Here is a 20,722-nt window from a genome sequence, read left to right on the forward strand (position 1 = left end):
GCAGACTCACTTGCATAAAGAAGATTGAAGCCTTCCCTCCCTCCCTCCATCTCTCCGTATAGGCCCCAGTGCACATCTGCGTCACTTGCAGGGGAGGAGGAGGCGCTGAGGCAGAGAGAAAATTGTACTGTGAGGACCTTGACAGCTTCACGGGCGGGCTTTTCCTTCTGCCTCCCTCTATTTTCTGGAATATCTGTTCTTCTCTTTTACAAACTGACTATATAAAACCACCCCTTCTCGCCTTGCAGAAGGCATCTGACTTTCTCAAAGATACCAGACAAGCTCTCAGAGCATCCTCGGAGAGGCCAGGGACAGGGGCGCAGGTGCACCGAGAAGACTAAGGGGTGCGCTTCTTCGCGACTTGGGGCTCTTCCACTCTCTGCGCTCTCCAGGCACTGAACTCTGAGCTGCAAGGACAGGAGAGCCGACCCTTCCCGACAGAGGCTCTGTCACGGGTGCATCCCAGGGAGGTGTATCCAGCTGCCGCCGCCTCCCGGGCTTCGGAGCGCGCAGACCTCCTATCTTCGCGCACCTCCATCACCCGGGTCGTCCCTCCCTGCCGTAAACACGGGGCACCCGCACGCGGATCGAGGAATCTCTGCCCTCTGCGTTCGGCTCCTGCCTCTGATCACCGCCGGTGGGCTCCCCACGCGCGGGTCCTTCCGGACCTGACCGCCGCTGAGCCGCGCGGCTGTGCGCTCCGCGCTCTGGTGGTTGCCTAGCAGGGCGCGCACCCCGCCTCGCAGCCTGTGCTCCGGGGGTGCAGAGGGAGCAGTCTTCCTCCTTCTCCTCCTTCCCGACCCCCGACGCTGCTGGTCTCCCCCACCAGGTGGCCCGTCTACTACCGCGCCCGGTGAGGTCTCTCTGCCTTCTTGCGTCAAGCATGTCAGGCTCTGGGCGGAAAGACTTCGATGTGAAGCACATCCTGCGACTCCGCTGGAAACTCTTCAGCCACCCGTCGCCGGCCCCCGGCGGCCCGGCGGGGGGCGGCTGCCTGCAACAGGACGGCAGCGGCAGCTTCGAGCACTGGGGACCCAGCCAAAGCCGCCTGCTCAAAAGCCAAGAGAAGGGCAGCGTAAGCACTTTCTGGAAGAAGCCTTCCTCTTCCTCCTCTTCTTCGTCGTCCTCCCCGTCCTCTTCCTCCTCTTCCTTTAACCCACTGAATGGCACCTTGCTGCCAGTGGCCACAAGGCTGCAGCAAGGGGCGACCGGGCAGGGCACCCAACAGCCAGCCAGGACTCTCTTCTACGTGGAGTCTCTAGAGGAGGAGGAGGTGCCAGGCATGGACTTTCCTGGACCACACGATAAAGGGCTGGTCCTGCAAGAGCTCAAAGTGGAGCCGGCCAGCTCAAGCCAGGCAACAGGTGAAGGATGTGGACACAGGTACAGTCAGTCCCCATGGGGCATCTAGCAACTCCCAATTTCCACTCTCGCCCTCCCCCGCCCCCCGCGGTGTGCTTTGGTAGTTACTAAGCTTAAAACATTTCAGGTTGAAAATTCTGATTGAGAGAGGACAGCTTGGTTTTTATTCCCAAATTGTAATCTCACTAGAAGTTTGCTAATTCATTTTTACTGGCTTATTCATATGGTTTTTTTTTTTTTCCTTTTTGCAAGTTTTCAGAGTTGTAATCACAAATTGAATATATATGCATTTGGGTAAATATCTAAGTGGAGAGGTTCTCATATGTCTGAGATGATGGTATTCTTCTGTCATCTTTTGTCATTATATCACATCGGTCTTCCAGTTATCTGATGCAAGGTGAAACTTGCTTTCAACACCATCCAGAAGGATCTCCTGTATGGGCCTAGAAACTGACTTAGTGTGTTATTCAGAATCCCTGTGTCTTGAATCTATATTCCAGAACTGATGAACTGGACAAATGAGGCCACTGGACAGCAATATTTTCTCTCTTTTTTTCTTCCCTGATATAGAGTGTCGTTATTCTCTATCCTAACTTTCCTTTTTTATCCTATTTCATGTTCACTTTTGCCTTGTTTGAAGTCTTAGAATTAAACTGTTGCTGAGCCCCTCTGCATTCAGCTCTCCTGATTTGTTGGCTAAATATGGGATTGTGTATCTTTAGGAACCAGGTGAACATTTGTGTTTTGTGTATTTCTACTGTTACATTCTTTGAGTAGAGTTCTACTTTCAAGACTTACAGAAAACCTTCAGACACATAAAACTTCTGAGTTTTACATTTTTAGAGAATTGACTCATTATTCTGCACTAGATCATTACTACTTTTGGCAGATAGTGAGGATATGAAAAGATTTGCATTTAAATTTGTATGATATCAGAATACATTACTGAAGAAACATAGGAACCAGAGGAAAATGATAATGAATATGTTAATAGAATTCCGTTACCTCTCCATAACAAATTAGAAGCAGAAACAACTTTTTAAACTTCTGGTTGGTTGAATCAGCTTCTTATAAAGTTCAAGTCACAAAAGGAATGCCTAGAGCAAAATAATACTATAGGTGCTCTTTAATTATGTTGAAAGACATAAAAAATCATCCTTAAAATATTCAATTATGTGGATTATATGGATTTGAATTTGAGTTTCAGGAGTCTTGAACATAATCTAATATATGAAGACATTTCATATAATGTAATACTATTAAAGAAGGAGAAGTTTAGCTTAAATTTTTTAAGTATGATGACGTTTTTTTCCATGTACAGCAGACCTAAATAAAAGTTTATCTATTATTCAATTAATTAAGATATTTTACCAAAATGGTTATAACTTTAGGTACCATTAATACCATAAAGTAATTTTATTTATCTATTCTTTACATATTATAGTTTTTAGACCTTATTTCAATAAAATATGTTGACCTTTACCTCCTTTAATATAGAAAATATAAAACCTCTTTTTTTCCAGTTTTCAGAAATCATAAGCACTTAGCAATTCAGCTTATATATTTAAAAGAAATAAGTTTAAATTAAATATTTACTAATTACTATATTGAAACTAAAATTTTTGTGACTCAAACAGTTCATAAAAATCATTTTTTTTCAATTTTGTGAAGTCTTCAAATCAGTTTAAAATATGTGATCTGAAATATTAATGTTTGATAATTTTTAAAAATTTATTTTATAGCAAATACATTTAAGTAAATGAGGCATATTTGTCATGAAGATTTTCATGTGAGTTGAAGAATTTGAAAATACTAATGGACTATTGCTTTGCTAAATTACAATAAATAAAAAAGTAAAACTAATAACTAATAATAGCTCAATTAGGGACAAAACACCCATCAAATGTAACTTCTGATCCCTCACTTTTGAATATACACCAGTGATTTAATTTACAAAGAGTCATAAGTGAAAAGAATTCTGAAAATAAGAAAGTACCACCAAAACCATCTTTGCTATTGGAATGAGGGTGTCCTATGAGTTCTTACATGTATAAAATACTGAAAATCAGGTCTCATTTAATTTTAAAAATTCTTATTAAGACTTAAATCCTTTAGATAAATTTAAAGTTCTCAATGGACAAATCAGCACTGATAATGTGGATGTCATGAGTTCCTAAACCTTCATAGAGCATTGGTTCTATGCTCATGATGGATCAAAACCATGCTACTAAACTTGATAGTCACTATATATAGATATTATATATATATTATGATTACATATGTATAAATTTTAATATGTGGTAAGAATAGGTTGACCTTTCAGAAGAGACAGCATTTCCAAAGTTAAGTACTGAATGAAGAATAACATGTATAACAGTCAGTAGTGTGGATTTACTTTTGTGTCTATCACATCACATGCAGGGAATCTACATAGTGTTTATAATGATCAATGTGTGCATAAATTATATAAACCCTGCATGATAATTTTAATTACATGGGTCATTATTATATCACCATACTGTGATGTCACATTTGATAGCATTTTGTTTTATCAGTTCTGACTTATATGCAAAATTAATCTTCTTGTCTAAAATAAGAGTTGGCCCCTTTTTTTTTCTCTTCATTTTCTGATCTTCTTTTTATTCATCTGGTCCCATGCTAGTTAGGAACATTGTTTTAGACAAGTATAAGTAGCTTGGTTGGTTTTACTTATTGTTCAAAAGCTGCTGGAGGATGCTTAGGGGAAAATTACCCATAATCTTAGAAATTCTGGAAAGGTCAAACTCTAATGGAGTTTAAGCATAAAGGTAGCAAGAAGACACTGGTAAACTAATTGATTGCCTAAACCCAGTCTTTGTCTTATCCCATCCTACTAGGCATATGTAAACAGATCTCAGTATTCTAATACCTTGACCATTATACTGTTAAGAATTCTAACGTATAGTAATAGGCTCCTGACCTATGTTATTAAGTCATTTATTTTCTCTACTTAGTTCTGAACTTTTGTTGGAAAGTGTGTAATTTCCTAGCTATTCAGATTATCATGCATTTGTGGTGTGGATATTTTTATCCAAAATTCTATAGGTAATGAACTAAGAACCAGAGAGAAATATTTATATATTCTTGCAGTTTGTAGTAAGGTGAATGGAAGGGGAGATGCCATGTTCAACTGTTCATTTTTTTGGTTAGTTTTCTTAGTTTTCACACAATGCAGTCATCAAATTCCATGGTTTCAGTTGCTGTCCATAAACTGTATTTCTAAATTTGCATCTCAAAATCTGGACCGCCCCTCCTGCCCTCCCCTCCCTCAACCTCTGGTCTCACACACCCACCTCTCTGCTTGACACAATATATTGTGTGGATTTTGCAGACACAAATAAATACAACATGTACAAAACTGAGCTCATAATATCCCCCTCTCTCATGCTCAGTTTCCTTATCTCACAGAACAGCTCTCCATGCATTAGGTTGTGCAAGCCAAAAATCCAGGATCATATTTGTCAACATCCTTTTCCCCATCGTTTTCAATATTCCATCAAACCCTGATACTTTCATTTAAAAAAATTCCCTCCTTGGAGTGCCTGGTTGGTCCAGTGGGTTAAGCATCTAATGCTAGATTTTCGCTCAGGTCATGATCTCAGGATCCTGGGATTGAGCCCCGTGTTGGGCTCCAGGATCAGCAGGGAGTCAGTGGGGATTTTTTCTCTCTCCATCCCTGTCTGCCCCTCCCCCACTCTGTCTCTTAAATAAATAAAATAAATCTTAAAAAAAAAATTCCCTCCTCTATCTGTCCAGTATCCCTCCATCTCTCCATTGTCTGTACATAATTCTATGATATGTCCCCTTTCAACTCAACTTCTATCACTGCTATCTGCATCATTTTCCCTCATTAATTTTGCCACCTCTAATCCAGTCTCCATAGTGGAGTGAATGAAAATTATAAAATAAAAATCTGAAATACTTTACTACATCCCTGGCTCTCCTTTTCTTTTTTTCCTTAAAAAAAAAAAAAAAAAAAAAGCATTTCCACCCCCATCTGACCACAATCCATATTGTACACAGGTAGGTCCTGGTTGATTTGTCTTTTGTCTATATCTAGATCTTTCACTCACCAACCTCCCCAACACCCTCTGTCTTCCAGACACAGTGTCCTCCCTTAACATTTTCCTCTACCTTTGGGCCTCACAAACTTATTTGGTACCCTTATATAGTCTCCTTCCCTCAACCTACCCTTTTCTGAGTTCATTCTTATTTATCATTGAAATGTCTTGAGTAAGAGCTTTGTACCTTTCTCAAAGAGGCATTCATTGATCCCCTAGGCAAATTAATTTAAAAATTTTTAAATTTATTACATCTGCTTATTTTAAGTTCTTAGAGTAACTGCTCTCTACTTTTTCTTCAATTTCTCCTTGTAACCTGTAACCATATATTAATATCTATGTTGTTTTTATTGTTTGTCTCTAACAAAAATTGCCCAGGGGATAGAGTATATCTATTTTCCTCATCATTTTGTCCCTATAACAGAGCAAGTAGTTACTCAATAAATACTGTTAAGTAAGTAAATATTTGTCAAAATCATAATGAATGACATTGAGTAAGGACTTCCTCTTTGCCAGATAGTATGTTGAATACTTATATTGTACAACTTAGTATTCAGAACAGTCCTTTGATTCTGGCACAATTAAGTATCCCTTAGGTATAATGATTGCATAGATGAGAAGACTGAGATATAGACAGGTAATTAATTTGCCCAGAATCATAGGCTTCTTTTTTTTTTTTTAAGATTTTATTTATTTATTTGACAGACAGAGGTCACAAGTAGGCAGAGAGGCAGGCAGCGGGAAGCAGGCTCCCCACTGAGCAGAGAGCCTGATGCGGGGTTCGATCCCAGGACCCTGAGATCATGACCTGAACCAAAGGCAGAGGCTTTAACCCCCTGAGCCACCCAGGTGCCCCCAGAATCACAGGCTTCTAAGTAGTAGAGCTGTATTTTTAATCCTTCCTATCTAAATCCAGACATCATGTTCGAGGCCACTTTGCCAATTCTTCTTTCCCTCTGCTTAAACAAACAGAGCAGAAGAAAAGAGGCTATAGCTAAGGTTATGCTGAAGCAGTTTTCTTATTCTCCTTGTTGTAATGAGGCTGTGTTTGAATCTTTAAATAGACTTCTTAAAATAATAGTGGAGAACAATGTCTGATAAGACTGAAAGTGGACTTCTTAGCCTATTAGAAGACACTGAATTTTTTCCTGAAGAATGGATCATTCCGTGTGTTTTACTTTACAATTAAATACTATGAGGAAATAACTTAGGGAAAACTAATTTAATTTTGGAATCCGAAATAGAACTTTATGACAGAAAATCTGTTTCTGGGGTACCCGGGTGGCTCAGTCAGTAAAGCGTCTAACTCTTGGTTTTGGCTTAGGCCATGATCTCATGCTTCCTGTGATTGAGGCCCATGTGAGACTCCATGCTCAGTGGGGAGTCTGCTTTAAGGTTCTCTCTGCCTCCCTCCTTACTCATGTATGTGTGTGCTCTCTCTCTCTCAAATAAATAAATAAATATTAAAAAACAAAAAAGAAAAAAAGAAAAAAGAAAATCTGCTTCTGAAAATCAAAAAACTCATACAGAAAGTTGTCACCAGAAGAAGGCATACATACACCATTAAAATGTCATGGACACTGGTGAGAAACTGAGCCATGTATTTGTTGGGAATGAAAGGGAATCAGCCTTGCCTCAAACAAAAAGGAAAAGAAAATTTAAAAATGGTTAGAGACTATCTCTATGCTTCTGTGGAACACTAAAATGAAATTATGTTCATATTTTCCCTGTAAACCCAGTTTTTAGTAGACAAGAGTATGGAATGATTTTACTCAATTTTATGTCTTCTTGGCTTATTCATCCCAGGCTGAATATTATAGAGTCTACTACTTTTTAAACCGGAACTAGCAACAGATGATACCTTATTTGGGGAGAGCTTCTTTTATTTATTTTAGGATGGATTTATTAATATTATGAACTATTTTCTAAAGAAGCCCACAATTTCCAGGTGCCCTCCCCTCTAAGCAAATTTGCTTCAGAAAACTAAGGAGATCATAAAGGAGAAAGAAATGAGACCACTTGCTTGGATTTATATGTACCCCAAAGTCCAGAGCCATCTAAGAGAAAGATGTGAATATAAGTGCAGAATGAGACAAATGCAACTTTTAATAATAACAAACAAAAAATCCATGCTAATTGAAGAACCATTTTCTTCTTTTCATTAGTGAATTTCTACTGACTCCTTTGTAAACTACATTATTAACCTCTTTAAGGTACAAGTTTAAATAATCTAAAAATAACAAGATTTTTAAAAATCTAAAAATAATCCCTGTCCAGTCAAAATGAGCATGTGGTTTATATGGAATATAATATTGATCAGATATTTGTTATGTGGGTTTATTTTTTTCTAAGGCTCAAAAGGTAATTTGTGTATTTGGGGGATAACACGCTTCTGATGAATACTTAGATGATGGTGTTTCTAAGTCAAATTTTGTTGTTTTGACCAGGATCTCTTACAAAATTTACCAAAAACTGAGATCTGCAGTGTATTTTAGAGTTTCAAGTTTCTGGACATGAAAATGTGCAGCATTTTAAACAGAGTCTCTAAGTAACAAGACTCTACTGATTTTATTTTACCACCTAAAATAACTGCAGATATTTTTGTAGTAGTTGTAAAACAAATGCTCTGGAATTTACATACTAGTTTGGACCAAATAATAATTAATTACCTTTCTACATTTAAACTAATGTTACCTAAAACTTTGAAGAAAATTTCTGATACAGACACATGAAATCTGAGCAGAATTAAAGATCTGAAGATTTTGTAAGTCAAGAATAGGCAAAATAACTACAAAAAGCTGTTGCTGTATATGAATTTGAGGCTGACTACTTTGCTGACTTTTCTGGCCAGAATTTGAAAACAGATTGATGCTTATGAAAGCTTAACATAGTTTTTCCTGACCAGAGAGCATGTGTGCTATAATTTAGGATCCCAAGAAAAATCTGTTTTGAATGCAAAGCCTATGAGATAGATCATTTTGACTGAAGATCATGTCACAGAAATGTTGCTTTTTGAAAATGATCTGAAAGTCTCCAATAATAATAGAGTAGAATCAGTTGATGTTAATTTTAAATCTGGCCTTTCCCATTCGTTTGGTGGCCTTAGTCGAATTCAGATAACTGATTCTCATAGGAAATCTTTCAGTTTGAGAACTTATCATAATTGTTTGTGACACTGTATCCTGGTAGGTTATTCAGGCACCTTTTTCCTTAGTGATACTCATTGGTATTTGCTCATGTAAATCAACACTTTCTTCTTGACTGAATTTTGGTGGAACAACTTAAATTATGATATCAGAGAATTGGGAAAGGAAGAATTCAACAATTTCATAGTTTTTCAAGAGATGAATGCCGAAAACTGCTTTGTATCAACAATAAAGTATATAATTTGTTTTGCTTCTTTAGTAGATTCTAATATTACTAAAATATCTAAGATGTGTTTTTAGGTCAATATTCGAAGGTATCAGAGCTCCAGAGAAAATGGAAAAATAGCTTTTGGAAGGAAAAATATTTTTAAAATCTGTTATTATTAAACTTATGAATACCAAACATCCTGACTTTCTAACTCTGAGATTCAACCATCAACTCTACTATTTTGAAAATAAATTTGGAGTTGTTTATGTCATTTGTAATGAAATTTCAAAACAATTCCCACTTTTTCAGTTATCTTACATTTGATATACTCATATGCAATTTTAGTAAAGAAGTTTGTACAAATTAATACCTAGATAGTTGGCATTTGGTGATCCCCTAATGATTTTAAACACTTATTTGTGTATTTTTTTTCTTAAAAGGCATGACATTTTTGTATTATAATTAGTTTATGATTCTGGTTTTGGATAGATCAGTAAACTGTTATTAGCTTGGGAATATGCCCCTATCATCTGTATATAATTTACAGATTGTGGAAAAGCAATTAAGACAAAAAAATCCTAGACCAAAAAATATTCTAATCATTTTGTTAAAGTTATCATGAAAGAGCTGGAACTCTTGCCTGTGGCTGAGACAGAATAACACCGACTGGACCTACCCTCTTACCTGAAACAGCAACAAAGAATGAAAGAAGGAAGGAAAAGAAAGAAGACAAAGAAGAAAGAAAGGGTAAAAAAGGGGGGAAGAAAGGAAGAGGATATACAAAACATTTTTCAAGATGCTGGACATCAGGTACTGAATTAGAGTGCTTCTTCAGATGTGGAAAGCAAATGAAATGACCCTGTAATTGTTCCAACTTACTGCCCTGAGAGAGATTCCAGTTACTGATGCAGTAAAAATACAGGGGAAACCAGGAAAAATGTGATAACTACTCTGAATTGAAGAGATGGAGCTGTGTCCAAAGAGCCCAAGGCAGGGAGATCTCACAAGACAAGAAAACTCCAGAAATCTGTGGAGGTGCCCATTGAGTATTCAGCAGATCAGTATTCAGTAGAATAATGACAGATATGTATTTATGAAACAACCCAAGTCTTGGGAAAGAACTATACTAGAATTAGAGGGAATAACACCTGTTCCTAACAATCAGAATGGCATGGTTCATGGAATTAGATAAAGTATTTGGAGGGTTATTATACTAGTAATAGGAAATGACTAGCCCTAGAATAAACAGTGCCATGGTTTCACTTAACAAATCTTAACAGCAAGATCCAAAATTATCAAACTGTTTCCAAATAATGTTAACTGAACCTTGGAACAAAGTTGAAGAATAATTCAAGTATTCAGAAGCATTTCACACAAAACAAGGTAAATTTTGCAATGCCTGACATCCAACTGAAGATAACTAGTCAACAAAAAAGTAGGAAACCATGGACCATAATGAGGAGCAAAAGCAATCAAAACTGACTCAAAACTGTAGCAGAAAAGGTATTTAATGCAGTTAAACCATATTCTGTATATTCATGTAGTTAAATAGGGTCATGATAGACAGGAAAAGATCAGTGTCAAACTGCTAGACCAAAACAAAGTATAATGCCTGAGGTAAAATACATATATATATATGTATATATATTTATGTTGAAATTAATGACAGAGCACAGATTGCAGAAAGACAGGGCACCAGCTGGTGCAAGGAATGGAAACCACTGGAAATTATAACTACATGGGTAAAAACTAAGAATATTTTTTAATTATTATTCTTATAATTAATAATAATAATAATAATATTTTTTATTTAAATCTGGAACATTTGAAAGATATATGATGGTGAAACAAACAAATAAAACTACTATAATATGAGGGTTTGTTTACCATGTGCGTAAGGTAAATATATGACAATAATTGCATTAAGACTGGGAAGGGAGAAATGAAAGTACAGTACTACAAGGTTATTATACTGGTGTGAAATGGTATATCATTTGAAGGTAGTCTCAGAAGTATATTATAAGTCCCAAAGCAACAACCAAAATAACAAAACAATGATAAGCAGCTAGTAATCCAACAAAGAAAATAAAAGTTCTCATAAAAATTATTTAATTAATCCAATAAAAAGAGGAAATGAGAACAAAGATGGGACCAATAGAAAACACACGGCACAATTATACAGCACGATTATAGTGTTCAACCTTACTGTATCAGTAATTATATTAAAAGGAACTGCTCTATGCATCCCTTACTTAAAAGGTAGAGATTATCAGGTTGTATAAAAAGCCAGATCTAAGTTTATTCTGCTAGTAAGAAGTACACTTTAAAAATAAACACAGATACTGGTTAAAAGGAAAAGAGTAAAAAAGATATAGCATGCTAAAACTAATCAAAAGGAAGCTGACATGAATATATTCATAATAGATAAAATACACCTTGGAACAAAGAATATAAGAAAGAAATGGGGCACCTGTGTGGCTCAGTGGGTTAACCCGCTGCCTTTGGCTCAGGTCATGGTCTCAGGGTCCTGGGATCAAGCCCCACATTGGGCTCTCTGCTCAGCAGGGAGCCGGCTTCCCCCTCTCTCTCTCTGCCTGCCTCTCTGCCTACTTGTGATCTCGCTCTATCAAATAAATAAGTAAAATCTTTAAAAAAAAAAAAAAGAAAAAATTTATGGAAGCTACAAAGCAGATAATGGCTTTTTTTTAAGGAAGCAGGATATAGAATGAGCATACAAAAATCAATTGTATTTCTATACACTATCAAAGAAGAATGGAAACTTAAAATATAAAAATAATAAATTTCATATTAATATCAATAAAGTCTGAAATACTTAATAATAAATATGACCAAAAGCTATGAAACACTCATACACTGGAAACAATAAAGCTACTCTGTTAGAAATCAAAGACCTAAATAATGGACAGATATACTATATTCATGGACTTGAAAAAGTTACTATTATTTAGATATTAGTTCTTTCCCAGTTCATCTATAGATTATACATATCCTCTGAGAAAATCTCTGCATTTTTTTGGTTCAAAGTGATGGACTTATTCTAAAATCCATTGAAAAATTTAAAGGCTATAGAATAAACAAAACAACTTTGAAAAGAATGAACAAATTTGAGGACTAACACTTCCTGGTTTCCAGACTTGTTATGAAACTACAATAATTAAGACAATGTGGTATCAAGATAACAACACATAAGTAGATTAATGGGGAATGGATAAATAATTCTGGTAATAGCCATATTATGAAATACATTATGCTATTAAAAAAATAAACAACCAATCCTCAAACACCATGGTTAAATGAGAAAATATTATTATGAGCCAAAAAGCTCACTGTGTGGTGTATTTTGTCCTTAAATTTATCTATTATAAGCAAGATAAACTTATTCATTTATTGGTAATTCATACTTTGAATAGAAATTTGATTCAAACTTGCTTTGAATCATTTGTTGGAGTCAAATACCTCTTGAGTTTGATATATGGCCTAAGAAGTTATCCACTCACATCTTGCAGAAATTAATAATGAAATATTCACACTGAATCTTTTGCTGTCTTCCTCTTGGCAGCAGATGAGAAAGAAAAGAAGGCTAAATAGTTTTAGAGTAAGTATTTCTGCAAAGAAAGTTCAGAAGTCCTTGCCATATGACCACCAAGGGACTTTTTCTTGAGGCAACAGAAGCATCTCCTTTGACAGAACTTGAGGAGCTGTAATACCGCCCATGAGTTTTACCTTGATACAGAAAAGAACAAGCTATGTCCTCTTTTCTGACTCCTCTTTGTACTTAATCAGATGACTTGAAAGTACCATAAACCTATTTTTCCACAGAGAAAAAAGGGGCTTCTTTTTCACTCCTTTTTTTGTCCTAATAGATATAAAATGTTTACATGTAATTATTCTCCCTAACAATAGACTGTGACTTTTAAATAGATTTCTTACCAAATACTTTTTCAATTGTAAAATTAAATTTGTATTAGTACAGAGCCCTTCAAAGACACAATTTAAAAATATTTTCTGAATGAAATTTTTTTTCTTTCCCCAGATTGATACACCTGTTTGAAATCTTGACTAGTTAAAGATGCCTTTGTATCTGTTCTCACTCTTAGGTTCTGTCTTTGCCTCATACAAAATTTTTTCTAAGTATGGTCAATATTTTAATTTTTCTTCTTCAATAAACTCCAGGAAATTCTTTTGTTTTTATAATATCACAACTAAAAATATGCATAGTCTATAAATATTGATAATTTTGCATATATGTGTTACTATAAGTTAATATTGTTTGCCTTCAAATATATCAGCCTCCACAGTTGCATGCTACAATTGAAAGAAGACTGGATTTGGCATTAGAAAACCATAGTGTTAGAGTAAACTCTGCCTGTTTAGGAAAATGTCACCATTGTCACTTAAATTGCCTTTATCTTATTTTGCCATTAGAATATGACAGGAAAAGGCAAGAAATACATCATATCTAAAGTCTTCTAGCCTTGCCAACATAAAAGAAAATAGTGGATCTTTACCTATAGTTGATTCAGCTTGACTCCTAGTATAGCAACATGAATTAGGCTGCACTTTAACGACTTAAGATATGAAGTAAGCTCTATTTTGAACACTCAAGGTATATTCTAAGCCAGATGTACCCCAAAGAAAACACTAAATGTTCCTTCACTTAACAAAAAACATTTAAATCAGTTATTCATTTCCAGACAATATGCCAGCTTCCTGAGATATGAAGAGGCATAGAAAACTCTTTTTTTCAGAGTTAAAAAAAACTAGTAATAAACATTAACAGATGAGTAATTTAGAGATTTAACTTGCGCTATACTAAATATATATTAAAAGGACTTTTTAAAAGTACAGAAAAGGAGGGTTTTAAAAAGCTCTTAATAAAATTCAGACCAGCATCAACATGTGCAGTTGCTAATTAGAAGGACAACTAGCAAGTGAATAAGCATGGCTATGCCCCAGTAAAATGTCAAGGGATCTGACTGGGGCGACAGGTCATAGTCAGACAACAAGGGGCTTTCAACATCATATTAAAAACTTTGGATTTTATGTATGGTGACTGTGGATGAATCCAGTTGATGAGATTCAAACTTCAAAAAATTTCCCTGTTACAGTATGTGAAATGGATTAGAGAAAAGATGGGTAAAGATGGAAGTGGAGAGTCACGTTCAAAGGATCAAACAACCGTCCTGGTGAGGAATCACTACTAAGAAAGGGGACAAAAGGAAAGAAAGCATTTAGAAAATAAAATGCCGCAATTGCCAATTCGTTGAGGTTTCATTGTGTGTGTGTGAGAGAGTGAGAAAGAGAGAGAAGAATATCTACGATTCTGGACTGGAAAATGAATGGACTTTCTTGCTGTGCCACAAAGTGGACCATGTAGGAGTCTGGAGGGAAGAGAAGAATCTGAGTCCAGTTAAGGTGTTGACGTATATACTTTGATTTTTGCTTCAGTCCTTGTGCAGTAGTTGTATTGGGGTAAAAAACAATATGGAGAAATTAAAATTTAGGAAAATGTAGTTAGGGAATAGGTAGAGACTTAAGATTTCACATGAAGAATAGACCTGGATAGTGACAGCTATTTGAATATGTGGCTGTGAGAATGAGTTAGCCACTTGAGTTAAAGGTGTGGAATTCAAGGACCGGGCAGAAGGGGCTAAGAAGTCTACAGATGACTGGATATACTCAGGAATATAGTTGGATTTGAGGGGTTTCAATGTTTTCAGTGATTAGAAGGCACAAAACCAGAAATATGAGGTATATTAATATAAACAAGTCACTTGAGTCTTCACAAGAAAAAGGACTTTGTTGCTTGAGGACGAAAGGCCCATGGGTGCACAAATGCAATGCTACACATTTCCAGACCCTACCTCCAGGTGCCATAAATGTGAGGAATATGAATAGCCTACAAATGAGAGGGTTGCAAGGGACGTAAAGTGATGTATAAAAGCACTTTTGAAAGGAGTAGCGCAAGTTTCGGACTGAAAACCTCAAAAAATCAGCTGAGGCAAAATTCACATCTTTATGTGTATAAGGCTATGAACAGAATGAGTAAGGGTTAGGTCAAGGATGTAATGGTCAAGGATGGTAAGGGTTAGGAACATTAGTGAGGTTAAATGGATATTGTTCCATATATACCCATGATGAAAAGTTGGTGGATGTGAGTCTATTCTTCAGGTATTTTGAGAGAAGTTATGACAGGTTATCTGTCTCATCAAGCATTTGAGAAATTTTTTTCATGGGTAAGAGAGTGGGGTTGGGTGCTGTCATTATGAACAGTCCCAGGACAGATTGTGTCATCTGTGGGGCCCAAAGCAAAATGAAAACATTAATTATTAATAATTAAACAATTATTAATTGTTGTTAAAAATTACTAGGACTTTAAAGACCAAGATGGTAAAGCGTAAAACTAAGGGCCTTTCTGAACATACATCTCCGTATGATTGTGCAGGTCCACATACATGAAGCTGGCCTTGAATTGGAATGTGACCACAGAATATAAAATGTTGGGAGTGCCTGGGTGGTGTAGTTAGAAAGCGAATGACTCTGGGTTTCAGGTCAGATGGTGATCTCAGGAACTGGAGATCAAGCCCTTGTCTAGCTCTGCACTTAACTGCTTGGAAATCTCTTTCCCTCTCCCTTTGCCCCTCCTGCTTGTGCTTTCTTTCCGTCTCTAAAATAAATTAATCTTAAAAAAAATATATAAAAAGTTGAAATAATCTGTAAAGCGACCTCTTTTACACAATGCTAGGGATAAGATGCATTTTGGAAAGCCAAGAAATGGAAAATCACTTATAGCTTAAACAGCTACATCTTCAATGAGTTTCACCAAATAAAATTTATAAATGGTAATATGAAATTACAAAGCTCACAAAATACTTTCTAAAATGCTCTTTAAATTTACTAATTTGAGGTGATAAGTAACTTACCCAAACAATACAATACTTCTAAAATAGCCAACATACTGTTATACTTGAAAGGAAGGCTACTGGAAGCAAGAAGTTAGTGTCAAAAGCCTGAGCCTCAGGGAACTTAAAAGTATGTATCCTTAGCTCTACTTCAAAATAGTTTTTCCATATTCACACACATGCCTGTAATCTCTCATGTTGGGTTTTACATATTAACAAAGTTGATTCCTACATTAATTTTTTTAGAAAAAAAGAATTTATGAGTAGCTTTATATTTCATTCAGCTTTATCCCATTGTACACTAGGTTGAAGAATTGCATTGGTCCAGGAGCTAGTCAACGATAAGCATACCAATGTGAGCCAATGCAATATCATCACGATATGCATGGACATCAAAATAGTATATTCAATTCTGAAAAATCAGTGATTGCCACTATCTTGGGAAACTCCCTTCTTATTTCTTATTGATCACAATTATATTATGAGGTTAAGTATAACTTTCCTTTTAAAAAGTATTATATTAAAAATAAATAAAATAAAAAGTATTATATTTTATTTAAATTTGTAGTAAATTTAACTGGAGATATAAAAGTAAATTGGCAATTGTTTTTGACTTTGCTTTCTTCAGACAGAGAAAAACTATGGTAGTTAAAAATTGGAAGAAAGGATGACACACTTGAAATTACAAATGTAGGATTCCTTAAAATAATTATGAAAGCTTTATGATGGAAAAGGTTAATTTCTCTTAAATAGCAAACGTAACTAAAACAGAAATTATGTCATGATACATTTCCATTAAGTAAATGGCTTAAATTTATGTAGTTATAATATATAGGGTTAGAGATAATTAGGAAATATTTCATTGCTAGTAGGAACGTAATTTGCTGTAGTGTGGGGGTGTGGAGAGAGCAATGGGACAATATCTAATGGTATAAAAGAATATAAAAGGCTTTTAATTCAGGAACACAAATTTTGAGAACATATCTTTCAGAAATAAAAACACTAGACATTAAGGAACAGCCATGCTCCATGCTTGTTCATCAATAGAATAACAAAAAAAAATCACTTTATATTCATCATGTAAAAAATCATATAAAACATATGATATAAAATATATCCTGTAAATCTGTAGAGGTAGGAAAAATATAATCAAATGTAGAATGTCTTAGATAATGCTAGTGTTCAATGCATAAAGCAATTTGAGATATGTGTGTAAAAATAATGGGTGAAATATGACTACAGTATAGTCAAAATTAAAACCAAAAAATCAGCACATGCATATTTATATGTGTAAATTCCTTTGTAAGATCAGAGAATAGTATAGTTGGGTCAACACCACATTTTTACATTTCTTACCTAAAGATTATCAGATGGTTTTCCATGTTCTTGATGTGTTACACTGAACATTAGTGCTATTTTGTAAATTAATAAGAAAAGGTTGCAAAAAAGCTCATTTATAAAACTTTGGGCATGATGCATATAATGAGCGCCAAACTTTGGAAAATGCCTATTGGAGGTGTTCAAAAAGAGTAATATTGCCATCTATTGGTCATTTATTCACATGGAAGATACATGGTCCCTTGAAAACAGTGTGAGAGATGATTGAGCAGTTAAAACTATATATAACACACCAGATAAATAAGGGTGTCAAAATATCCTAATATACTAATGAATCGCTGTGAAATATTTTCTTCTTATTCTTTATATTCAATTTTCATTACATTCTCAAGGAAATGATGGCCTTGTAAAATGAGTTTGGGAGTGTTCCCTTTTCTTTGATTTTTTGATGGTTTTTATATCTTTGTTGAATTTCTCATTTTACTCAGGCATTTTTTCCCCAATTTCATTTAGTTGTCTATGTGTTCTTATAGTTTACTAAACTCCTTTAAAAGGATTAATCTGAATTATTTGTCAGTTCACAGATCTCCATTTCTTTAGGACAAGTTATTGGAACTTTATTAGTTTCCTTGTTGGTGTTGTGTTCACCTGATTTTTTGTGATCCTTGTATCCTTGTGTTGGCAGCTGCGTTTGAGTAAGTGATCTCCACTTACACACTTTTCAGGTTCACTTTTGAAGGAAAGCCTTCACCAGTCTGCTTAGCTTGAGATATTAGATAGATTAGCAGGTATTGCCCACAGGCAGACAGGGCTTACTATCAAGTTTCTTAATTGGGTGAGGCCTCTGCCCACCTTCTGAGGTTTGTAGTGGGGGGGCGGTGATGAGTGAGAAGGTAGTGGCCACTGACTGAGCTCCATGATTGGGTTAGCCTGCTGGTTAGGCTCATATTTGAGTGAGGCTTCTGGGTAATCTCCCTGGTTGTGTAGGACTTATATGCTCTGTGGTCAGGTGGGGTCACTAGCTGGACTCTGTGATCATCTTTGGGCAGTTGGGGTCACATACTGTGTTCTCTGGCAGGGCAGTGCTACTAGTGAGACTCTGTGGTGCACAGGGCTCCAGGCTGGACTCCATAATTTCTCCTGGTTTAGGTGGGACATCAGGCTGTACTCCCTGACTAGACAGTACCACTGGCTATGTATGCCCCAGGGCCACAGCGTGGGCTTCACAAATGGATAGGCCCTTAGCTATGCTCTGCTGTTGTGCAATGTTCCTGTTTAGGCTTTCTGGTTGGGCAGGACCTTATACTGTAACCTACAGTTGGGTGGGGCTGCAGACTGCGCTCCATGTTTGAGCAGGATCTTGTCCAGGTTATTGGTTGGGTGGGGCTGCATTCTATGTTCTGTGATTTAGCAAACTCACTATCTGGGCAAGGCCTGCTTGGACAAGGCCATAGGCTCTGTTCAACAATTGGGCAGGGCCGTAGGTGGCCTCTGCTTCTGGGTGGGGTTGTAGGCTAAGCATTTCTGGAGGATGGGCTCCCAGGCTGCCCAACTTTACTGTTCAGCCTTCCTGGCTATGCAGAACTAGGAGTTATGCTCAACATCCAGTAGGGCTGCTGCCTTGGTTTGGTTCCTAGCCAGTGCGGGAGTGGGGGGGGGGGCGGTGGTGAGTGAGGGGGTAGTGACCACAGGTCTGTAGGATGGATTCTATGCCTGGCTGGATTCTATAACCAGGCTTCCTGGTGGAGTGGGACTAGAGGCCATGCTTAGCAGTTGGGTGGGGCTGCAGATTTGTTTTCCTACCCTTGCTATAGAATGCATTTAGTAGTTAGGTTGAACTTTTAAAGTGCTTCCCTGTCCAGTGGGGACATAGAATGAGCTTCATGGACAGTATAGGCAATTGGCTGGGAACTTAAACAGTCAGAATGGCCAACTGAGCTCCCTGGCCAGATGGAATCACCAGCTTAGCTCTGCGGATGAGCAGAACCACTGGCTAGGATTTTTGTTTGGATGCTGCTATTAAGCAGGAGCTCAGTCCACCAAGATCTGAGCACTCTTTGCTATAAGCCCCATCCTCTTCTCTATCTCTATCTGATTCCCAAGTAATTGAGCTCACACAGATTTCCCCTCATGATCCTTGAGCACTGAGACCTGGTTATCCACATGGGCCTCACTTTTCCCAGGAGAAACCCTGGGGTGGCCTCTTGTTGAGGTGCTATGCTGGACAGGGACAGGAGAGATGTGGTCAAAGTGAAACTAGTGAGGTCCTTTGCAAAGTCTTTGTGGCCCAGGAGGGGTCTATAGCTTCAACCCCAGATTCTGGGATTTTTACAATAGTGTCTTATCTGGATAGTTGCTAGTCAGTCTTGTGATGGGGAGTGAAATCAGGAGCAACCTATGTCAACGTTTTCATAATATCACTCTCCCCAATTTTTTTAATCTCAAATTTTACTTAATTTTTTTCCAAAAATATTGAAAGATAATTAAGCTTATCTACCTCATAAAATTAAATAATTTCCTTTTTTAAAAGATGTTATTTATTTATTTGACAGAGAGAGACACAGGGAGAGAGGGCACATAAGCAGGGGGAGTGGGGAGAGGGAGAAGCAGGCCTCCTGTTGAGCAGGGAGCCCGATGCCGGACTCCATACCAGGATCCTGGGATTATGACCCGAGCCCAAGGCAGATGCTTAACAACTGAGCCACCCAGGTGCCCATAAATTATATATAATGTATAAGTATAGTGTTAAAAGAGTACTACCTATAATTCAAATGAAATTTTGTATTTTAAAAAGACCACACATTCAAATCATGCAAAGCAAATTTATGGAGTCTTGATTCAAAGGAAAAATTAGCCTGCTAATCTTAGGTCTGTGTCTTGTTGAATTACATGAGGTTCCAACTCTGCCTTACTACCTCACATGCAGATTTGTTGAGTGAATTATGGCAGAGTATCTGAGAGCACGTGGAGACTAACACATTGCCCCATAATGGTTGAGCTGGCAATGTTGGGAGTGTGGTCCATATACCAGAGTTAATGAAGCTAGATTGAAAATGCTGGCAGTATGTCACTTTTCCCCATCATACCAGAGCTTTTATAGGCTTTATTATTGCCATGTGAAATTTGCTAGAGAATTTTTATGTAGAACTTGCTAAATAAAGCATGTAACCTTTCAATCAGTATTACAAACCAACCTGACAATATCTCCACAGTGGTCCATTGGCTATTATAAGGAAAATAAAGAAATAAAAAGAAATCTGAAAACAAGGCAAACAACAGTCAAACACTGGGCACTCTAAAGTAATTCTCTGAAAGTTTCTCTGAATTTCTGAAATACAGTATCAGGACAACTTTTCAAAGTCTTTATAGCAGCAGCATGCTTTAATTCTGACTCTAGGTATATTCTTCAGAAGATCATTTTGCCTTGAAGCTAGTAATTACAATGAGAGCATTCTCATTTAGCTAATTGTTGCCTTAATATTTCAAATTAAGTTTTGTTCTCACTCAGACTAGATAATCCAGCAACTGATTCTCCTTTTTATTCCACTTCCTTCAAAAGAGACTGCATATTGATAATTCCCTAATGATATCCCTCTCCAACCTAGAATGTGTGGTCAAGTTATAATACACAGAGCAAAGAACATT

At 36.7% G+C, this 20,722-nt stretch overlaps 1 protein-coding gene across 1 annotated transcript in view; it reads left to right on the forward strand.

The window, feature by feature from the left end:
- Positions 1-816: 816 nt before the first annotated feature.
- The window catches only part of KLHL1 (kelch like family member 1), a 373,856-nt gene continuing 353,950 nt past the window's right edge, over positions 817-20,722 (forward strand). Inside the window, exon 1 of the mRNA XM_032841065.1 lies at positions 817-1,383. Coding sequence (XP_032696956.1) covers positions 884-1,383 — 500 coding nt within the window. The 5' untranslated portion in view covers positions 817-883. The remainder of the gene's footprint in view (positions 1,384-20,722) is intronic.

This window comes from Lontra canadensis, unplaced genomic scaffold, assembly GCF_010015895.1.
Source record: "Lontra canadensis isolate GAN:19392208 unplaced genomic scaffold, GSC_riverotter_1.0 scaffold119, whole genome shotgun sequence".
In the NCBI taxonomy this organism is placed as follows: domain Eukaryota; kingdom Metazoa; phylum Chordata; class Mammalia; order Carnivora; family Mustelidae; genus Lontra; species Lontra canadensis.